General features: G+C 53.4%; 7 protein-coding genes and 1 non-coding gene across 8 annotated transcripts in view; 4 read left to right on the top strand and 4 right to left on the bottom strand.

Moving 5' to 3' along the window:
• Nucleotides 1–467: 467 nt before the first annotated feature.
• On the bottom strand, nt 468–1,446 carry N656DRAFT_775693 (cyclophilin-like protein). Its single transcript, XM_064814486.1, has 2 exons — nt 1,327–1,446; nt 468–1,256 (listed from the first exon to the last, which is right to left on the bottom strand). The coding sequence occupies exons 1-2, from the start codon at nt 1,402–1,404 to the stop codon at nt 831–833; spliced, it is 504 nt and encodes a 167-aa protein (XP_064673312.1). The 5' UTR covers nt 1,405–1,446; the 3' UTR covers nt 468–830.
• Nucleotides 1,447–3,101: 1,655 nt separating this feature from the next.
• N656DRAFT_702695 (uncharacterized protein) lies at nt 3,102–4,510 on the top strand (the record flags this gene model as incomplete). The annotated part of the gene is made up of 3 exons (XM_064811043.1): nt 3,102–3,194; nt 3,331–4,215; nt 4,265–4,510. The coding sequence occupies 3 exons, from the start codon at nt 3,102–3,104 to the stop codon at nt 4,508–4,510; spliced, it is 1,224 nt and encodes a 407-aa protein (XP_064673311.1).
• Nucleotides 4,511–6,558: 2,048 nt separating this feature from the next.
• N656DRAFT_396961 (uncharacterized protein) lies at nt 6,559–7,232 on the bottom strand. Its single transcript, XM_064809520.1, has one exon. It carries the CDS (start codon nt 7,185–7,187, stop codon nt 6,807–6,809), a length of 381 nt encoding a protein of 126 aa, XP_064673310.1. The 5' UTR covers nt 7,188–7,232; the 3' UTR covers nt 6,559–6,806.
• Nucleotides 7,233–10,474: 3,242 nt separating this feature from the next.
• On the top strand, nt 10,475–10,569 carry N656DRAFT_t31. The gene has a single exon. It is a non-coding gene; the product is annotated as a tRNA-Leu (tRNA).
• Nucleotides 10,570–11,087: 518 nt separating this feature from the next.
• Nucleotides 11,088–13,015, top strand: N656DRAFT_396668 (uncharacterized protein). The gene is made up of 3 exons (XM_064809518.1): nt 11,088–12,790; nt 12,836–12,922; nt 13,006–13,015. The coding sequence occupies exon 1, from the start codon at nt 11,186–11,188 to the stop codon at nt 12,674–12,676; it is 1,491 nt and encodes a 496-aa protein (XP_064673309.1). The 5' UTR covers nt 11,088–11,185; the 3' UTR covers nt 12,677–12,790; nt 12,836–12,922; nt 13,006–13,015.
• Nucleotides 13,016–14,055: 1,040 nt separating this feature from the next.
• On the bottom strand, nt 14,056–14,445 carry N656DRAFT_775687 (uncharacterized protein). Its single transcript, XM_064814485.1, has one exon. The coding sequence runs from the start codon at nt 14,408–14,410 to the stop codon at nt 14,081–14,083; it is 330 nt and encodes a 109-aa protein (XP_064673308.1). The 5' UTR covers nt 14,411–14,445; the 3' UTR covers nt 14,056–14,080.
• Nucleotides 14,446–15,390: 945 nt separating this feature from the next.
• On the top strand, nt 15,391–18,323 carry N656DRAFT_795442 (uncharacterized protein; the record flags this gene model as incomplete). The annotated part of the gene is made up of 4 exons (XM_064817411.1): nt 15,391–15,530; nt 16,009–16,071; nt 16,233–16,328; nt 16,394–18,323. The coding sequence occupies 4 exons, from the start codon at nt 15,391–15,393 to the stop codon at nt 18,321–18,323; spliced, it is 2,229 nt and encodes a 742-aa protein (XP_064673307.1).
• A 1,272-nt stretch (nt 18,324–19,595) lies between these two features.
• N656DRAFT_396276 (uncharacterized protein) overlaps nt 19,596–19,828 on the bottom strand; it is a 1,122-nt gene continuing 889 nt past the window's right edge. Inside the window, exon 6 of the mRNA XM_064809516.1 lies at nt 19,596–19,771. Within this exon, the coding sequence (XP_064673306.1) occupies nt 19,685–19,771 (87 nt within the window). The 3' untranslated portion in view covers nt 19,596–19,684. The remainder of the gene's footprint in view (nt 19,772–19,828) is intronic.

Genomic DNA, 19,828 nt, shown 5'->3' with positions numbered 1-19,828 from the left:
GACGGACAGACGATGGATGAATGGCTGGATGGGGTTCCGGCGTGGTGGGCGGTTTACAAGATACACGTCTAGATATCCTTTCCGTTTCCTTTGTCTTGGAGGTCGAGAGGTGCGTTGCTGCCAGTTTCCTTTCTTTCCCTACATAACAGAACATAAGCCTGTGGCGTGTGGAAGTCGGTGGGTTCCTGTCCCTCTCGGATGTCAAATAATAACAGATCGGAGGGAGTGCTGCTTCGTAGGTGCTATCTTAGGGTGGTATGCCTTTGGCGACGCCTAGAGGAGAGATTTGCATTTTGAAACCCGTAACATGTCCCTAAGAAACACGATAGGAAGACATAGCATGACGAATAATGACTTATACTAATCGATAGCGGATGTGAGAGAGGCCAGTGGTACGAAAGCGAGATAGTCTTGTATTTGCTAGACTGGGGGTACGTAAGGCCTCACGGGGAGGGTCTGTAAACTGTCCTCGGCGGTGTCTCATGCAACTGTCGCCCTTAATCCCATATCCCTTCTTCTGTCAGCCTGGTATCGCCAGCTGGACTAACCAGATACTTGCTGGGTAGGTATCGGCTGGCCGGTCCCGTTGAGCCCTGTTCTCAGCGATATTGATGCGCGTTAGGGCGATCTATATTACCTTGCCTTGTGGGAGCCTGGCCCAGCCCGGGGTGCAGGGCTGCCATGCGCCGGTGCTACATCTCTCGCATACCTAGTCGGAAGAGGCCGCGTGCCGGCAATCCACCGTACGCGTGCCCGTCCCGGTCGCACCACTCGCAGGAGAGGTTTCCTGACGTAATAATGTCCTTCTGCTTCTTGGTGGCCCCTCACCTTCACTTAGCCAGCGGATTCGCATGAATGGTGACCCTCTCTATCCGTATCTCCTCGGTGGGCCTGTTCTTCTTGTCCACCTCGACCGCCTCGATCTTGGCCAGCGTCGCGAGCGACTCGTCGCCCAGCAGCTTGCCAAACACCGTGTTGAGGCCGTCCAGGTGCGGGGCAGCCGCGAATGTGATGAAGAACTGGCTGCCGTTGGTGTTGGGGCCCTTGTTGGCCATGCTGACGATCCCCCGCTCGTGATGGCGCAAGCCCGGGCGGATCTCGTCTTCGAACGTCGGCCCGTAGATGGACCGCCCGCCCTTGGGGTTGTCGGGCGGATTCGGGTGGGCGGGCGCACCGGTTTGGACCATGAAGGAGGGGATTAGGCGGTGGAAGGGTGAGCCGTCGTAGTAGGAGGATGCGCAAAGCGCGAGGAAGTTCTGGAGGGTTGGGGGTGATGTTTTAGTTGTGGACTTGGCTACAGTGACAAGGGTTCGGTGAGGCTCATACCTCTGCGGTTTTAGGAACGCTCTCACAAAAGACTTCGACCTTGAGGTCTCCGAAGTTTGTGTGTAGTGTGACAGACATGGTGGGCAGAGGTTAGTATCAAGATGGTTTTGTTCTTGGTAGGTTCATTGTTTGGGTTGAATGTAGTATGGAGTACCCTGAGTTGAAGGACGTAACATAAAGGTGTAAGTTACACAGGGGAAAGTGTTACACAACACATGTATCGTAAATTTCGTAATTTCTACCGATAACGTTAATGATCGCCCTATCTTGATTCTTAAGGACAATGATCATGAATGATGAGATCAACTTTCACTCGTTTTTCTATCCCGCGGCAATCTTGCAAAAGGTTTCACCTCAGACAATATCTCGAAGATAAACAACTTCCAGCACCTGCATGAGCTGCGTATCACTGCACCGTTAAACAACCGTTCTGCTCTCAGCTCCCGAGGTCCTCAAGACCTTCACGTCCGACGGCACAGCGGTGACGACAGTCGGACAGTCGTACTAACAAGTTTACATTATCACCACCCTTTACCCCGGCCATCCTCGAGTTACCTAACCCAATATTGCAAGTATCTCATACTCCGTACTTGGAGATTATTTTCATCAAACACTATGTACATGTGTAAAATGCGTACAATTATTCTCCAAGGAGTTTCTAGTCTGGGTTACACCTGATTAATGGTAGTTCTCGGCAAGGATACCTACCTAGGTACCCCGTACCGCCCATGCCTTCACACCCGTACGTTACCGGTACGCCACGTAACATTCCTTGCACAACTGCACACACCTTCACCTGCAGTGGTGTCGTACCTGTAGGTCCCACCACTCATCAGTGTAAGGCTGCCACTTATGCATTCCGCTTCGTTGATGCTTTCGTTGGTCCTGGAACTTTCAGCTTTCGTCTGTCCCATCTAGGCAGAGCTTCTGCGTGACATGAGCATCCGCGCCCTCACCGGAGGACTTTATAATTCGACACCTCCGTCCGTAACATTCATGTCTTATGTCCTTTCCCCAGGCTTGAAATTTACGCCGCCAACCCACAGTAGCCCTTAGTCGATGTCTCTCGATAGTGTTCGGGTGAACCGACTCATTTCGGTCAAGCTGACGAGTCGCTGCTAATAGGACCACACTCCCGGGACGGGATTGTCTAAGGTACCATTCTGGCCAGCCACGGCTAATGCACGACAAGTGGTGCGCTGAGGATCCATAGCGTGACTAGACTGGAGGTTCCAATCCCGGCGAAGACAAGCGTTCCCGTCGACGTGAATTAGAGGAGACCAAGAGCTCCGTCGGAGGAAAGAAGGCTCTTCTCCCCGGACCTGCAGAACTACAGACTGGAGCATCGAGTCTGACGCACCCATCACTTCTGCGATCCGTGCTGTCGTAATACGGGCTCCGGGGTTACCAAATCCCACAACAATCAAACTCCCAACGACGATATTGCGCAGAACCACCCCAAACCCGGCTCTCCAACCGGCCGCGAATGCTCTGCATCCCACTTGATGGATGGCAATGTGATGCCCACCCCCTCTCAGCTTCAGCCATCTTATCGATACAGCGCGGGCAATATCTCAGGGACCCCTCACCCCAGATCGGCTGTCCCGCCCTCGCCTCAGCCCTAACGCGGCGATCCAGCCTCAGCTCCGCCGGCTCTCCTTCATGACCGGCCAAGGCCGTCGCGCCTGCGTCGAGCCCTGCCAACAACGACGACAACGAATCGCTCAGCGCTGCTTGACTGTTTGGGCGAAAGCTGTCTGGACGACGACTCCAGAATGAATGCGCCGAATGCTCCTGCGGCCGTGAGGATATCGGGGCCACCAAACAGCAGCTTCTTGGTGGGCTACCCGGGGATCTCTGCGACATTGGTGAGTTTCGCCTCTTTCTGTTCCTCCCGTGCGTCGCGTAACGGTATGCGACAGAGCGGTCTGGTCGCATCCTTCCTGTGGCTGTGTCGCCGTCACAGTGCGTTGTGCTGTGCAATGCTAACCGTCGACGATGCAGCCTAGGATTGTTGGCAAAGTCGAGATCCGGCCGGGCGCAGGCTTTTCGGCTCCGGTGAACATTTCCATGGTGCGCATCTGCCTTCAGCGACGGGAAACCATCCATCCGGCGGCGGAGAATGTTGCGAAGCGACATCTTGGGACGCCGCGACGGGAGACCTCCGATTTGGTGGGCAAGGAGGTTCTGCTCTATCGTTGTACATCAGGGAAGGAGTCGGAGAGCGTTATCGCCATGGATCTACCATTCCAGATTTTCATCCCTTTCGGGCGCGGGGGAGAAGAGACGAACCGGCGCATTCCGCCAGCCAGCTTACAACTCCCCAGCCGAATCGCCGAGACCTATTACGAACTTGTCGTCACTGTACAGCAGGGATCTAGCATGCAGAACCGCTACACCTTTCCCATCCCATTACAACGTTACGACACCCTGTCGACGTTTGGAATGTACAACCGACCAGAGACCAAGGCAGCGACGGCGGATCATATCGTGACCTTGGGCATGTCGCTCCCGAAATGGAGCTATGGGCCGTTGGATCCCATTACGGTATACGTCAAGTTGTCGCCAAACCCGGACTACATGAACAAGGCGAAAAGGGTGACGATACAGAAGATCACACTGACCATTGAGGAGGAAATCACATTCAACCCTGAAGGAGACGAGCCGACCAGGAAGGTCAATAAAATTGCGAAACATACACAGCAGGTAGGCACAAAGTTGCCAGAGAATGGGTATATGACGAATCTGGGTCTGGTACTCCCAGCCCGCGATCTCAGAGATCCGGATGGCATCATAAAAAGGGGCAAGCCAGCGTTCCCGATGTATGAGGTGACCAGTTTTACCACATCGTCGACGCTGTACAAGATTGAGTTCTTCCTAAGCATCAAGGTAGGTTTGCCTTCGTCAGTCATCCGTTGGCTATGCTCACCAATTCTAGGCATACATGACCTCCGCTCGCGACATCACATTACGCCAGGCGATTGTGGTATGCCCGATGGACCAGCAGGCATGTAAGGAGGAGATGGATGCCATCGAACAAGCAGCAAAGGACGCCTCGATGGTTGACCCTAACAATCCTACTTGCTTCGATGAGCGCAGAATCGTCCTGGCTAGTGAACGAGATGCGATCCGGCACCTTGGACTCTGCGAGGTTGGAGGCGTCAAGAAAATGTTGATCGAATAGCGCTTAGCCGGCCCACACTGCACGGTTGGTGAGGCGGGCAGATCAAGAAGATCAACAAACGGTTCAGCGCAGTTGAGCGCTTCTCGCCGACAAAGTGGCGGCGCAAGCGTCAGTCACAGGCCGAGCCGAGCATTACCATGATCAAGGCGTGGAAACACGGTTCCAACCATACAGCCAAATCAGCGCATTGCCTTGCCCACGACAACCCCCTTGTGGTAGTTCACCTTCCGGTGTCGTCTGTTCTTGAACTCGGAGCGTCCCCCACCCGCGCCAGTTGACGCAACGACGACTTGGACGACAACTGTGACGATAACTGTGAGGATAACTGTGACGACAACTGTGACGATGCTAGCGACCCCGAGGCCAGCAACAGTGGCCACTGTCGCTGAAGTAGCGCAGTCGTGCCTTAAGACCTGCAAGGTGAAAGAGGGCTGGCGACGGCCATTGAGACGACGACTGGGACGGGAACGGGGACGGCGGCAGTGACGGCACGGCGACCAGGACGTCAACTGCCGCTGGGACGACGGCGGCGACTGGGACAGCGACCGGGACGGCGACCGGGACATCGACTGGACGGCGACGGCCGCGATGATGATTGGGACAGAGGTTACGACGGCGTCTAGGACAGCGAAGGCCACGGCGCTTTCGACGATGGAGGTCGAGCACAGTCAAAAAGGCGTTGTACTATGACTTATGTGTAGGGAGAGAACTGGGTACAATGTATAGCTGGCTCAACTGAAGCAGCTGACGGAGATTCAACCCTTATTATAGGGACCGACAAATAGTGTACGGTAAATGATGAGCCATTTGACGCTCTTGTCTACACTGAGCCCCTTGATGTGGTCGAATTGCATGTGCATGTGAAGACAAAAAGATCTACACGCTCAACTACCCCCCAACCGCGTCCGGCCACCGCGGCCCTCGAGGCTCGCGCCCTGTCCCGACTCCCACACCATCCTCCCCTACTGGCGGCGGGCGGCATTGAGCATATAACTCAAATTCTCCTTCCTACTTTCAACCCCCCACGGGTAGAAGTGGCAAAGTGGCAGTAGTAGGCAGCACTCCCTCCTCTCAACCACATCAAGAGGCCACCTGTTCGATTCGCCATAGTAACCCATGATGATGGCTGCTACAACGCTGTTTCTCTTTGCCCCCGGTGGGTCGTCTTTTCCACGCCGCTCTAGTACATAGTCAAGAATATACTCATACAGCATGCACGTTGGTACTTGTGCCGGGCAGAACGCACTGTCTGCTGCTGCGGCTGTCGCCCGCTCCCCCTCCCCACTTGATAACACTTAGCACCTATAGCGAGATTGCTTGGGAAAGATAGATGACAACTGAAACATAGTGACTTAGAGAAGAAAGTAGGGCCGGCAAGTTTCGCCGGAATAAATGGTCCCGGTCCCGCCGGGAAGAGAAAGCCCCTAGAGGAAAGGTTACTTCGTAGCCGTTTGGCCCCGAAACTCTGACTATGATCACAGGTTAGTCGTTTCCAAGTTGTATCTAGTAAATAGAGACATCAAGCTAAGGTACTATACATACTTGGTAGGAGAGGGTTGGGGCGGTTGGCCCGGCGTGCCCGGGCATGTTTCTTGGTGGGGGCGGCAGGGGTAGTTGCGGCCGGGGTGTCGGCGGCCGGATTGGTGTAGCCGGGGGCGGCGGGGCCGGTGCTGATGATGTCCGACATTCTTCCTATGGTTAGCCTCCTCCAGCAATCACACACACCTCGAAGAAAACTTACTTTAGATTGTGTGTGAGAATTTTATGTGTAGCTATCCTAGGCACTCGTCAGCATCTCATGTTGCGTGAAACGACAATGTTAGACAGGTAGGCATACTAAAATGTCGATGGCTTGGAGAGAAAGGGGGAAAGGAGTTCGGGTTGCTCCCAGAAAATGTTGTCCGGGGCACAGATCTGTTTGCACAGGGCCTACAGAAGGAATCCCATGTTGCATGAACGACAATCTTAGACAGGTGGGCATACCGAAATGTCGATGGCTTGAAGAGAAAGTGGGAGATGGTGAAAGATTCTGGGCAGCGCGACTTAAGTGAGGGCGTTTCAGTTCGGTCTTTGCTTTCGAGATCTAGGTGTCGGGAAGGTGCGGGCAGGCCATCCAGGGCCAGTGGGCAGCTACCATTGCCTGGACCTTAGGCAACCATCACGTAACAACATTGCGGTGTCGTAGCTTCCCTGGATGTCCCTAGGTATCATCTTGCACCTGGGCACAATGGGTAAGTGCATGTACATACATACACCCAAGCAAAGTAAGATATTTCTCAGGCGCAGGGCGAACTGGCTATCTCAATTCAATGGCTGCAGCCAAAGTATCATTCTTGGTAGTCGATCCGTTCAACCTTGGTGTCGGTTGCGTGCAGCGCCAGCGCCAATACATGGTGGGAAGTGTGAAGGGAGTAATGGAGCCGCCTGCAGCAACGTCCATGCTGGAAAGGGGGGAGGGGTAGATCTGCTGGAGAAATGTCCATGACGAGAAGGAGGGAAAGGGTAGACCAGCTGAAAACATGTCCATGATGGGAAGGGGCAGAGAAGTACACCACGCTAATGACGAGAAAGAGCAGAGGGGTAGGCAGTATGGGACAGGACCATGATGGGAAGTAGCAGAAACGTAGACCGCGTCCATGATCAAGGGAAGGAGCAAAGGGGTACGCCGGAAAACCATCTCATATGTAGACAGGTCTGCCCACGTCCTCAGCCAGAATTCCACCATTGTTCTCCATCTTTACGACCATACGAACTTGAATAGACTTGTCGGCGACGACATCATTCGTTTTTAAACTCACATCCAGGTATACTGGACATTTGATACCTTAGACTCCTCTGTTTCTCGCCATTGCGCCCCGGCCAGGCCGTTGGGGAGGGCGCGGGGACCGGCGGGATTGGGGGTGCTTTTGGGGTATACAAGAGCATGTAGTTTTTTGGTCTTTATATAATACAGGGTCGTGACAGCCATCATCATGGGTCGCTGTGGTGAATCGAACAGGCGACCTCCGGTAAGGTGAGAGGAAGAGTGCTACCTACTATTGTCACTTTCTACCCGTAGGGGGTTGGAAGTAGAAAAGGGAACTTGAATTATATGCTCAATGCCGGCGCCGCCAACCGGCAAGAATGGTGTGGGACGGGGCACGAGGGTCGCCGTGTAGTTGGGCGTGGTTGAGGGTTCGTCGAGCATGTAGATGTTTTCGCCTTCATATAATACATTTTCCTTTTCGGCGTGTTCAAGACCTCTCTACTCGTTCCTCGAATCGCTCCCTGCAACCATGTCGAGATCTAAGCTCGTAGGAGGGATATATGGCGGCCTCTCCTGGTCAAATAGTCATCAAATCCATGAAAGATGTGCATTATTTAGGAGGGATTCGAGGGATGAGTGGAGAAGTCTTGAACCCGCCAAAAATGAACATGTATCTATAAAGACCAGAAAACTACATGCTCATGTTGCCGAACGCACCCCCAAACCCGCCGGCCCCCGTGCCCTCCCCCACACCCTGACCGGCTGGTGGCTTCGGCCGCGCCACCAGCTCGGCCGGTTCCACCACCATGTCCTCGGCACCGGCACCACCCTCCGCCTTCCTCGCATTGTGCTGCTCTCGGCGACTGCCTGGTGGGCATGCCCCGCCTGGGACCTCCCCTGCCCCTGCATAAGCACGATTAGCTCAACCTGTCGCTAAGCAATGGAAGGGAACAGAATACTGACAGGTTTCCGATTCCGCGGGCGGCTCTTCTTCACCCCGGCCTAGTACATGGTCAGTAATGTCAAACGAGGTCTTGCTCCGGTTGATTGGGCACGTACATTAGTAGTGGTACCGGGCAGGGGAGGGCCAGAGGGCACCGTCTGCTGCTATTGCTGCTGCTGCTGCTGCCGCCCAAGACCCCCTCTCCGGGCCGGCCCCGAGGGCATCATCACCTATTATGTCCTCTTTCCGCACCGGTGACGAATCGGACCCATGCTCTTCCTCTTTCAAGCTGGCTTTGCAGGAACGAGAAAACAGTGTCAATCATGACCGCTTCGCCACTCCATTGTGATTACGGTGGTATAGTATTGTCCGACATTGCTTCTTACAGCGTTAGCTTTCTCCAACTATTATGCGCATCTTGATAAGGAACTTACGTGAATGAAGTTCTTTTTTTTTCCCCTCAAAATTGTTATGCTAGGCACTCGTCAGCATCTTGCGTGGCGGGATGACCATACTAGCCAGGTAGGCATACTGCAGTGTCGGTGGATTTGGATAGGCGGAAAAAGAAGCTGGTATTTGTACAAAGGGTGTTCTGCCAGGCAACTTAAAGCTAAGGGAAAGTGGTTTTGACTTCGATCCGGACATATAACACTCGTTAGGTAGCATCTTGCGTTGAGTGAATGGCCATACTAGGCAAGTAGGCATACTGCAGCAGTGCTCGGTGCGTTGGAGCGAAGAGAAGGAAAAAGTAAGAAACTGGGTGAAAAGGAAGTTCTGCTGGGGGACTTACGGGAAAGTGGTTCTGACTTTGATCGGGACATCTGGATGTAGGGAAGGTGCGAGCAGAACCAGCACCCACTGATCACGGACCTGTAGCGTGATGATGGGTACAGGCAATGGAAGCCGATAGTGATCTGACCGTCAGGGGGAATTGCTGATGCATCTCAAGGCAATAAGAGATGAAATGGAAGATCATCTGTTTTGTGAAGAGTCACTAGGTACTGAGGAGTTTAGAGCTACCTGAGGAGTTTAGAGCTACCTGAGGAGTTTAGAGCTACCTGAGATGTCCCAACTGCTAAATGTCGACCCGTTCGTTAGTGACTTCTTCCGGCCCTTGATCGATGACTCTGGAGTTCACGCCTTCGTTTCGCGTTCGCATGGAGACAGAGAAGAGTAGGCGCTCAAGGCGGGAGGTACAGAGGGGAAGCACTTGACCTAACCCCAGCCTGAGTACACTGGAGTTCGTACCTGTCTTCCGCGTTCGCATGGTGAGGAAGGAACGGCCCAGGCACTTCAGATGAAAGGGGCAGGGGGTAGGCCCCTTGAATTCGTGACACACGACGGTAGTAAATGATCGAAAACAGTTTCCATTTTTGCCCAAGGTAAGTCGTCGCTCTCTAGTTGCTGATTTCTTTTGACTATTCGATCAGTCTCTGACGTTGAAACAGGAGAAATCCGACAAAAGTTTGTTTCAATAGAAAAAAGGGGGGAAAATAGAAGTTATGAACTGCCTCCAACTGGATTCTGCAACATTTCCATTCCCGCCACATCCAGGTGGTGAACGTCACGATCCCGGTCGATATTTGCCCCGAAGGCCGCTGCGGCACTCAATGTCGGGCGCCCCGGGCCCGGCCACCGCCGCCGCCGCCACCGGAGGGTAGGACGGTAGACGGTTCGTTGGACGTTATCACGGAATGTCATTTATCGCGTGCTGATCTGAGACACCGATTTGAGGAATTGGCTGCAGCTGCAGCTAAGAGGTTTGGTAATGTCCCTCTGTCCCCCGCCCCCCCCTATTCACTCTGAGAATGAGACACTGACGTGATCGATGTGCAGAAGGAGAAGGCGCGGCACCGCCGCTAAAACAAATAATGACTGGCCGACGGGCCGCCGGCGGCTAAAGTGCTCAGGGGCTCAGGGGCTCGGGGGGGGGAAGACGACAGCAAGGCCGTCGAAGCAGAGGGGACCGAGGAGGAAGCGCTGAAGGAGAACAGAGATGCAAAGCGGTGGGGAAGGTCAAGGTGGAGGAGGAGACGGACTGGTATGTTGCCCCTTTCAAGTACCTCGATGATTCATTCACTAATGTGTTGGGTTCTTGAATGGAATAGGTAACGAGTTCTTGTCTGCTGTTTGCATAAGCTCTTTCCTTCCTTCCTTTCCTCTTCATTTTGTGCGCTAATATACTAACAAAACCATGAACTTGCTCTTCGAGTCTCGGGACATAAATCCCGTCACCCATGCCACCCTCCACCACCTCGTGAGCTTCTTAAAACACGGCAGAGTGGCCGAGCGGTTAAGGCGTAACGTTTAGGTGGAATTCTCGACCATCCGTTATGGGAAACCTCGTGGGTTCGAATCCCACCTCTGTCAAAATCTCACATTTTTCACATTTTTTCACATTTTTCACATTTTCTCACATTCTCCATGCAGCTTGAGGGTCCGTGCGGCAGTACTACACTCTGAACATTCGATTTCACACGGACTTTCAAGTATCTTAGGGAGGTGGAATAAAAATCCATCGATACCCGTTGGCTAGATAGTGGCCCCTGAGTGAGTACGAAGCACGAGCCAACGGGTAACCCTAACCCTCTGGCAAATCACGGACGAGAGGGAAAACGGCAATGTCCCTCGATGATGACAATCCGCTGTCGGCGTGGCCAGCCCTATCATCTCCAGCATTACGTCCTCAGCCGCGCTCCCTGACGTGTCTTAAGTCGCCCGCTCAGGAGGCCTCGAGAATTTTTTCATCGATCAATCATCGCCCACGTTGCATCCGATCAGACTCCTAGGCCGACTCACTTGGCTCACAATTATTCAGCTACAATTGCTGATGTAGACTGCTGTGAACAAAATTGGTGGTAGTGCTACGTGCACGGTGGATTAAGAAGCCGATTTCAGGGACCCCAAGCGTCAGATCCAATAGACCATTGGTAGGGCGACTGCAGCCAAAAGCACAGAGACCCCAACAAAACAAAGGAAACCCTCAATGTCCCTTGACGACGATGACAACCCCGCTGTCGGCGTGGCCAGCCCTATCATCTCGGGCGTTTCCTCCTCGGCCGCGCTTCCCCCGGACGTGTCTCCAGATGCCCTCTCAGTAGACGACCTGATTGAAGACGAGGGCACCGCGTCGCAGGACTTCCGACTTTTCCGCAAAAATGCTCATGTCTCGGCGCAGACGATCCGCAAGGGTGAGAAGGACTTTGAGTCGCACGGCACGCGAGCGCAGGTCGAGGCTCTCGAGCAGAGCAGAGCCGCTATGCGGGATGTCTTGAGCTATACGAGAGTCCATACAGGGCCGCAGAGGAATCTTGCGAGGGGCTGGTACTTTCCTCAATGGTGGGAAGGATACCAGGAGGAACTGCAGGAGGGGGAAGCTGGGTCTGCTGGGGAGGGCAAGGAAATGGAAAAGGAGAGGAGACCGTTTGGGTATATCAGGGAGAGGGTGGTTGTGTTGGAGGGGTCTTCGGTGGCGAGCATGAATCTCGGACGGGCGGTTACGGGGCAGGCGAAGGATAGGCCTGCTAGAGGAAAAGACTGGCTGTTGCCTGAAGAGGCGCTATATCTGGTCGAAAGGGGCTCATTGGACCTGTGGTGGCCGACGAGGGGTTTAGAGGAGATATTCCCCCCTGAGACGACCCCTAAGGAAGGCGAAGGAGAGGAGCTCGACGAGTACGACCTGGGGTTCCCGCTCAGTCTCCAGGCGGCATACGCGCTGCTCATCGGTAAGGACGACGAGCGAGGCAAGATCAGCTTGCAAAAGTTCCAGGTCTACTCGAATCTCAAGCGGTGCGGCTACAACGTCCTGCGGGCACCACCCATTACCACTCAACCAACCCGTTGCCCAACAGTGGCGACCACGACAACCCTCTGGCAATGGCTCACCTCGATTCTTACCTCGCAACCGCATCACAAACATTACGGCCCGCTCGTCCGACCAGGCCTCTACCGCTCCTACACCTCGATATACCGGCAAATGGCCCTTATCCCCTTACACAAACCCTCCCGTTCTCCCTCAAATCCCCGAAACTCCCCAGGTGAACCCTTTGCAATTCACTTCCACGTCTGGAAAGCGGCGCAGAAGTGGACCAAACTGCGGCACCCCCCGCCAGATTTTCACCTCGCCGTCGTCGACGCGCAGGAATCCGCCGTTCCAACGCTGCGCGAGATCACCGCCCTGCTCGACGCCACGCCGCATGCGCCGGGCAAGCCCGAGTGGACGGGCCCCGGTAGGTTGTACGCACGGCTGAAGCACGGTCACCGGAACGGCCTGGTAGCGGTGGTCGATCATGGGGTGATCAATTACATGCGCTTCGCGGAGGCAGCGTTTGGGGAGGAGAGGATCTATGAGAGGTTTGATGCTCGAGGCCACATGAAAAGTGGGGGAAAGAAATATGGGGGAGGGGCGAGGAGTGGGAATGGGAATGGTGGTGGGAGGTGGGGTCGTGGTGGGAGAGGAAGGGGACGAGGGAGGTAGTTGCTTGATGGGAGTGAAATGGGAGGATAGTAGGAGGGTTGAGTTGGTTGCAAAGCCTTCTAAGAGAGTGAACTGATTTCCGCTCTTGTTAGCAAGGGGTGCGAGCAAAGCGTGGTGAGCAAGTTGTTCTCATGCCTCAAAGCAGGTATTCATTGACAGTACCATTTGTCCAAACAACACAGCCCTCCTTGAATCGCCCAGCCCGGAAAGCGTCCCGAAGCCGAGACGAGCTTGTTCAATCCAAGTGTAAGCAATTTTGACTACGCGGCTTTGACTCGTATTCCATGCACAAAGCTTTGCTGACGGCGTCTTTTCCTAGCAGCAAGCAGCTAGCCGTGCGCTATTTGTTACACAGCGCACAGAATGAGTCGGGGTCTCACACTTGCCGAGGATTAGCAAGTCCCGCTGTGTGAGTTAAAGTGTCTTCATTCTCCGGTTGCGAGATTGAAGGCGCAATCTCTCTCACAGCTGACGGAATCTCGGACCCTCGGACTCTACTGTCATGACCTCTCAAATCGGTCAATTTACATGGAAATTTGTTTGAGCAATTCAAGACAGAACCACGGTATGTGGTTTGGTTCGGCATGCGTGGTCGATAGATACGCATGACTGACACCTCGGGGAGTCCAATGATGATGAAACAATTGGCAATCCCGAAACTTCATATATTCCATTGATAACAACGTTGTGTTGGTTGGGTAGTACATATACATATAGAGAATCACATGATGGGGAAGTTCGTCCAAAACTGCCGGGCATAAAATTCTGCCGTGATGGCTGAACGTGACCTTGGCTCAAAGTCCCTCCTTGTTTCTTGTCTCTGACTGACAACCCACTTTGCTTGGTGGACTTCGGCATAACATGAACAATCCAGGTCAAGGGGAAAAAGACAATCATTGGCCTCGCTTTGTATTGTATATTCTGGTAGATAAGGCCATGTATGAAGTGCACGTATGAGCTACAGGAACTCCATTCTGTTGCATTACACAGTCTGTTGGTTCCCGGTTTTAGGCTGGGGTTTGTTCTTGGTTTGAGTTGCGAGACAACTGACCAATGGGGTTGTTGAATATGCGCAAGTTAGTGGAGCATAGTTGAATGCCCGCTCTCTGCAACGAGAGAAGCGTCGAGTCGTTGGCGTTTTGAGCCTGTGAGGACCTAGGTAACTATTAAGACATCACGCCGATTAATAGTTTAATACCCATCCCCTCAATTGCAGTGTACTCGGATTCACTATTCCAGAATGCTATTGATAAGCGATGATGACAATCATTGCAGTCCTGATACGGAGATCTCTTTTGGAGAAGAAACTACCTCCGTATCTCAACTGTATTCACTGTATTGATAGAGACAAAGTATTGCATGGAAATTACATACACATAGTTCCATCTATAACAGGCAATGTCCTTATCTACACCAAGAGTTTTCCTCACAATACTCCTTTTGCAAACCCGACTTCTGACCGGATGACGGGACTCGACATTTGGGAAACCCGGCGGAACGGATTGGCAGAATATACCACAGTATTCTGTGTAGCTCGACACGTTGCATCATATTGATGCAACAGACAGATCGTTTCAGATGGTTCAAACTCCCAGTCGACCAAACTTGCATGAGTACCCGTGTAAAAGACACGAGGGCGAGCTTAGAGCTAACAGTGGATAGCCGGACAAAAGCAAATAAATGCCAATGGATTTTCCACTTCTCGACATTCTCGTCTGTTGGGAAAGCTGTCATTCTCTGCGAAGGAACAATTTAGTGTTTGCTACTGCCTGGATTGCCTGGGAATGGAAGACTGGAACTTGGCATTCTGGCAAGAGTCCCTCGCTTATTAACCCCTAGTCCAATCCAAGAAGCTCTTGAACTGGTGCAATTTGGCTGAAGGCAGATGAATCATCCTGTCATCCTACGGTATCTACCTTAGCTTTACTTGGGCCATTGTCTCCCTAGGTTTCAGTACAGTAATATTATTATCAACCCACTTTAGACCAGTTCACTCCTTCCCACCCACCCTTCCCTCTTCCTTCCTCTCATGCCATACCGTCCCTATTTCCCATCTGTTCCTCCTGCTTCTGCTCTTTTAGATACGATACTCTTGGTCTTTGGCTGAGTCTTAGTTGTCTTGAATCGCTGAGTGCACTACTAAGACCTTCTCATCTCACTGGTTGCTCTATTAACAACACGTAATCTGGAACGGATACAACCAATTGCTTAGAGCCCAGTTCTGTGTTGTCGCGCTCGCAGTTTACACGATCTCTTAAAGGGGAACAAGACTCACGACCTGTTGACAAACAACATAACTGACACACCTGGCCTGAGTTGACCGTCTCATAAGATTCGGTAAGAGACTTAACTACTCTTGTTCTTAATTCTGCAACAGAATGCATGGCGCATTATGTCGACGTCGACGTGTCGAGGTCCTACCCTATTCCAAGATAACACTTTCATACCACGACTCTTCGTTACACGCCGTCGTTCTTCTCCTAACGACATCATTCCTGCGGGCCGTCAGTCTTTATTGCCTGGCTCTTTTCATTTTCATCCTAGACTCAACGAGTTTTGCTTGCCAGAGTTTCACAACTTCCAGGCAAAACTAGACTCGGGCCCTCTTAAGCCCAACCCACCGCTTGACTTTTGTCTACCATAATCCTCTCGTTGATGACAGTTTCCCTCTACATCAGCGCTGACAGGGATTGCCAGGATCAATATTGGCCATCATGTCATTGACGGCAGCCAGCGCCGACGAGATGGACTCCTTCGTTGAGTCTCTCGGCGCAACTGATAAGCCGCCCTCCCTTGACTTCTCGCCGTCTAGCGTGGTTGAAGCGACCCAAGCCAAGGATGAGCCCTCTGATGAGTAAGTAACCCTTCTATCTCCTCTTGTTCTTCGAGACGTCGTTGCAGCGTTCCCATTTTCCAACTGGGAGACACATGGGGACATGGTCTCCAAATAGTCTCACTTTTCATCACATAATGCGTTCTACATTCGCTTCACAGCTTCTGGGTGCCCTCTATAGGAAGTTTAAAGTGGCTCCCGGGCCATTGTCTTCTTGCTTCCTCTCAAAATTCCTGTTTTTCCACGGGTCCAATCTACTCCTCTTTTCAGACTGTTACAAGCAAGGATTCCAAGGACTAACAAGAGGGACCAAATCCAGAGCGATGCTATTGCAATCCCATTCCATAAGGCGAGTCAGCTTCTCCTAGCCCAGTTGTCTCTTGGGCACCATCCCCACCTATAATATTTCTAGTCCCACAGAGCTGGAGGGCATCCCGGTTCTCAAGGGGGCAACGGCTGCCTATGTCCACACTGCGGTGGCTAACAGAATGCTGTTTAGTGACATGGAGCCTTCTGAATCACCAGCTGTCCAGACCCCGATTCACCAAGACTCGATCGAAAGGTGAGTGTTCATGATTGCGTCTCTTTCTGTTCTTCGTGACAGGGAATGGCAAGGAATGTCCACCACGCCGAGCATTGTCCTGCAAATTTTTCAACAAGAAATCTGCATTCACTCGTCTGAAATTCTCGTTGAGACTCTGACTTGTGAAATCTGCCTATTAGTTCCTTTGTTTCCAAGCCCAGGAGCCGAAGTGACCCTGAGGAACAACTTCGCTCAGCTGAGCGTGCCACGCCCTCAATAGCTGATGTGGCAAACATGTGAGCTTTTACTTATATCTCTCGGTTTTCAGGCCACTGAGTCTAACTGTACATTCGTCTTATAGGGAGGACACCAGCCATGACCACGAGGCCAACATCCAGGATTCCCAGCAGGGCGTTGAGAGAATCATCGAGCGCAACGAGCTCCAAAACAACGGAGCGAACAATGAGGACAATAATGAAGAGCTTACTCCACCACCGGACAGCCCTGTTGACGATACCTTGAGCCAAACCTCCAGTATCCCCGTCAATGCCCTTGAGGATGAGATCGTCGTTGGGACCAAAATGAATAATGACACGACATCCCAAGTTCGGGTCACCCCTAACCCCGAGGACAGCATGATGGATGATGCTGAGGACAAGCCTATCCCCACCCAGCAGCTGAAGCGTAAGCGAGCTTCAGGCGTCTATGCTGACTCAATCGACGAGAATGGGCACAGCCCGGCACCTGCCGAAGAGCCGGAACCGCGCCGCATGGCTCGCCCTGCCAAAACACATGGCACCGGCGGTGTGAAGGGCGTCGTCCTTGGCTTCTGGCGGGATTCGCCCATCGAAAACGATGCCGATAAGCATAGCGTCGTTGGGTTCATTGATGTTAGGGACCGCCTACGAACTCGCATCCAAGCGACAACTCGCGATGGCCGGCCTGTGGATCAGAGGTATCCAATCCCGCCCGGGCCCGGCGGTAGCTGGGTCACATTTGATAAGGTTGCCTTTGATGCCCATCTTGTCGGCCACAATCATCATGTGGTCAAGGAGTTTGTCAAGATCCGCGCCGAAAAGAGCAGCAAGGACGGGACTCCAGAAGAGGCGGCCAGATTGGATCAGGAAGCAGCCCGGTTGGCAGCTGAGCATGTGAAAAACAACCCGCCACCTGATGTGGCTACTCAACCCTTGGTGGCATATGGCCCCGAGATTCCCGAAAATGCCATCCTTCCTAATCGACCCGAGACCAAAAAGCGCCGGCTTGCTGGGTCCTTTGGCCCTTCGAACGAGCCGGCAGCTCCCTCTCAGCAGCCAGTCGATAACCTCCCGGGAACCCGTCCTACCAGGATCCTTCTCGGCTATTGGAAGCAATCCAGTGAACAAGATCCCGCCGACAAGCATGCGGTGTACGGTATTCTCGGCGCCAATGACATGTTCCGGGTCAAACTAACCCGCGAGACTCGTGACGGGCGGCCCGTTGTTGGCAACTTCCCCAACGGCGCTGGTGCCCTCTGGATCCATTGGGATGAGGTCGAGTTTGAACCTCACCTCAAGAATCTTAGTAGGCCGGAGGTCAAGGAATACTGCCGAATCCGCCAGCATCAGATCGACCTCGGCGAGTCTCCTGAGGACCAGATTGCAAACGAAAATAAGGCAGTCTATGAGGCCCAGAAACGAGCCTCCAACAGTGTCGCCGTCGGCGGCCCCAGTCGGAAGGACGAGACCGATCTGCCTCCGATCGCAATGAAGGGGTCCCCCGTTACAAACGGTAAAGGACACAATACGACCAACAGCACAACAACAACCGGTACTGCACCTCTTGCCGCCAAAAACGATGAGCTGCGCCAGTCACGCCGCCTCGAAAACGGCCCCCGTCCGCGGTACAGCATTCCCGACGTTCCTGAATTCCGCTCGGCTAATCGCCAAGCTCCTCCTCCTCCGGGGCCCGGCGTACTGGAGCGCACAAACTCGATCGCCCGCCGCGAGATTGCCCGTCTCGAGGCCGCACAGGCGCGCGCCGACCAGCGCGCCGCCGCCCGCGAGGCCTCGGTCGGAGCCGCTTCCTTTTTCCAGGACAACGTCTCGAGACTGAACAAGGTCTGGGCGGCCCAGGAGGCAAACCGCATCAGGGCCGGCGGCGAGGACGCCAAAGTCTACATGGGCGTCAAGTATGAACGCAAGCAAAGCGGCCCGTTTGCCGGCAAGCTCGTCAGCCAGGGCACTATTATCAGTATCGACGGCGAGGATTATGTCGAGTATCGCGTCCTTACCAAGCCGACTTTCTTTTAATCTACGGAGTGAGTCTTATGGCTTGTGTGTAGAGGGGAAAAGGGGTTTGGTGATTCTCTGTTTTGCGGTTCTGTTGTCTCTAGGGGGTTTTTGTGAAGGCGTTGGGGGGCAGCCGGGTTGGTGGGGGCGGTCATCCTGAGCGGTTGGAACCTTATACCCAGGCATCTTCATGCGTTGCTTCTCGGCTCATGAATTCATATATGGCGGCGGTGGTTTGCTTGTTTGATGTTGTATATGTGGGATATCCGAGGTTGGGGTTGGGAATGGAGGGGATCGGTGTTCCAGGCCGTCTCTGGCTCCGTGGGTGGAAGCAGATTTCCATATCCTCCCTGTCCTCCCCGTCTTATTTTTCCAACAGTTCCCCTCCTCTTATTCAAAAAGCTACCAAGGGGTATAGGTGGTTACGGTTGGGGGATGTTTTCCTGTCATGGTCAGTGTCAGTCTAGATGATACCTTAGGTACTCACTCTTCCTTCTTACATACAGTTATGCGCGGTGCTCTCCCGGCTTTCCTTTACCTGTGCACTGGGCATCTTTCTCTTTCGCATCGTGATATCCCAGCCCGTATCCTGGATTGGTGAAATCGTTGAACTCTGAACCTCCCTCGGGAGCCTCCCAACTGTGTGCAGGACACGGTCTCATGAAAAAGCAGTGGGAGTTCGGAACCCACTGAACCAACTGCCTGGTATCCAAGAACTTCAATCCAAAGTCACACACAACATCAACCAAAACTTTTGTGCCCTAGCATCATGACAGGTGGCACAGGCCGCGTGTTGTAGTCTCCGGTGGCCCGCGTTCTCGGAGCATTGAGCGTGATATTTTGCGCGGAATAGAAACGCCCAACTTAACGGCCCTCCTGCGCTTTGGCCGCAATCTTTCGGCGTACGCGGGCTTAGATCCCGACGTGGTTGTGAGGAGTGATTCGAGGGATGACTCGAGGGGGTTTGAACACACCCAAAATAAATATGTATTATATAGGACCAAAAACACGTTACATGCTTAAGGGGCTTCCCAACGCGTCCTGCCACACGGCGACCCTAGCGCCCTTTCCCACACCCTCCTCGCCGACTGGCGCCGCCGCCAGTCCGAGGTTCATCTCCACATCCTCCGCCTCCACGGCGGCCCCGCTGCCATCCCCTCCTGCCGCCTTCCTCGCTTTGTACTGCTCCCGGCGGGCTGCCTGATGGGCATGCCCAGCCACAGACCTCCCATGCCCCTACATAAATACGAAACTTAGCTCAACCTGCTGCTGAGAAATGAAAGAGAACAGAATACTGACGGGTTTTCGATTCCGGTGGCGCCTCTTTTTCACGCCGGCCTAGTACATAGTCAGTAACATAGTCAAACGAGGTCTTGCTCTAGTCAATGAGCATGTACATTGGTAGTGGTTCCGGGCAGGGGAGGGCCAGAAGGCACCGTCTGCTGTCGTTGCTGCTGGTGCTGGTGTTGCTGGTGCTGGTGTTGCTGGTGCTGGTGTTGCTGGTGCTGGTGTTGCTGGTGCTGGTG

The sequence above is a fragment of the Canariomyces notabilis genome (assembly GCF_033297395.1).
Source record: "Canariomyces notabilis strain CBS 508.74 unplaced genomic scaffold N656scaffold_3, whole genome shotgun sequence".
In the NCBI taxonomy this organism is placed as follows: Eukaryota; Fungi; Ascomycota; class Sordariomycetes; order Sordariales; family Chaetomiaceae; genus Canariomyces; species Canariomyces notabilis.
The sequence above is the reverse complement of the archived record's forward strand: the minus strand, read 5'-3'. Positions and strand labels throughout refer to the sequence as shown.

Bases quoted from the DNA above. Each gene is read 5' to 3' on its own strand.
- N656DRAFT_775693 (XM_064814486.1), bottom strand. From the start codon at position 1,404: ATGTCTGTCACACTACACACAAACTTCGGAGACCTCAAGGTCGAAGTC. The intron at 1,257-1,326 runs GTATGAGCCTCA...CCAACCCTCCAG, and splicing joins GCGTTCCTAAAACCGCAGAG to AACTTCCTCGCGCTTTGCGC.
- N656DRAFT_396961 (XM_064809520.1), bottom strand. From the start codon at position 7,187: ATGGTTTTCCGGCGTACCCCTTTGCTCCTTCCCTTGATCATGGACGCG.
- N656DRAFT_396668 (XM_064809518.1), top strand. From the start codon at position 11,186: ATGTCCCTTGACGACGATGACAACCCCGCTGTCGGCGTGGCCAGCCCT.
- N656DRAFT_775687 (XM_064814485.1), bottom strand. From the start codon at position 14,410: ATGACAGCTTTCCCAACAGACGAGAATGTCGAGAAGTGGAAAATCCAT.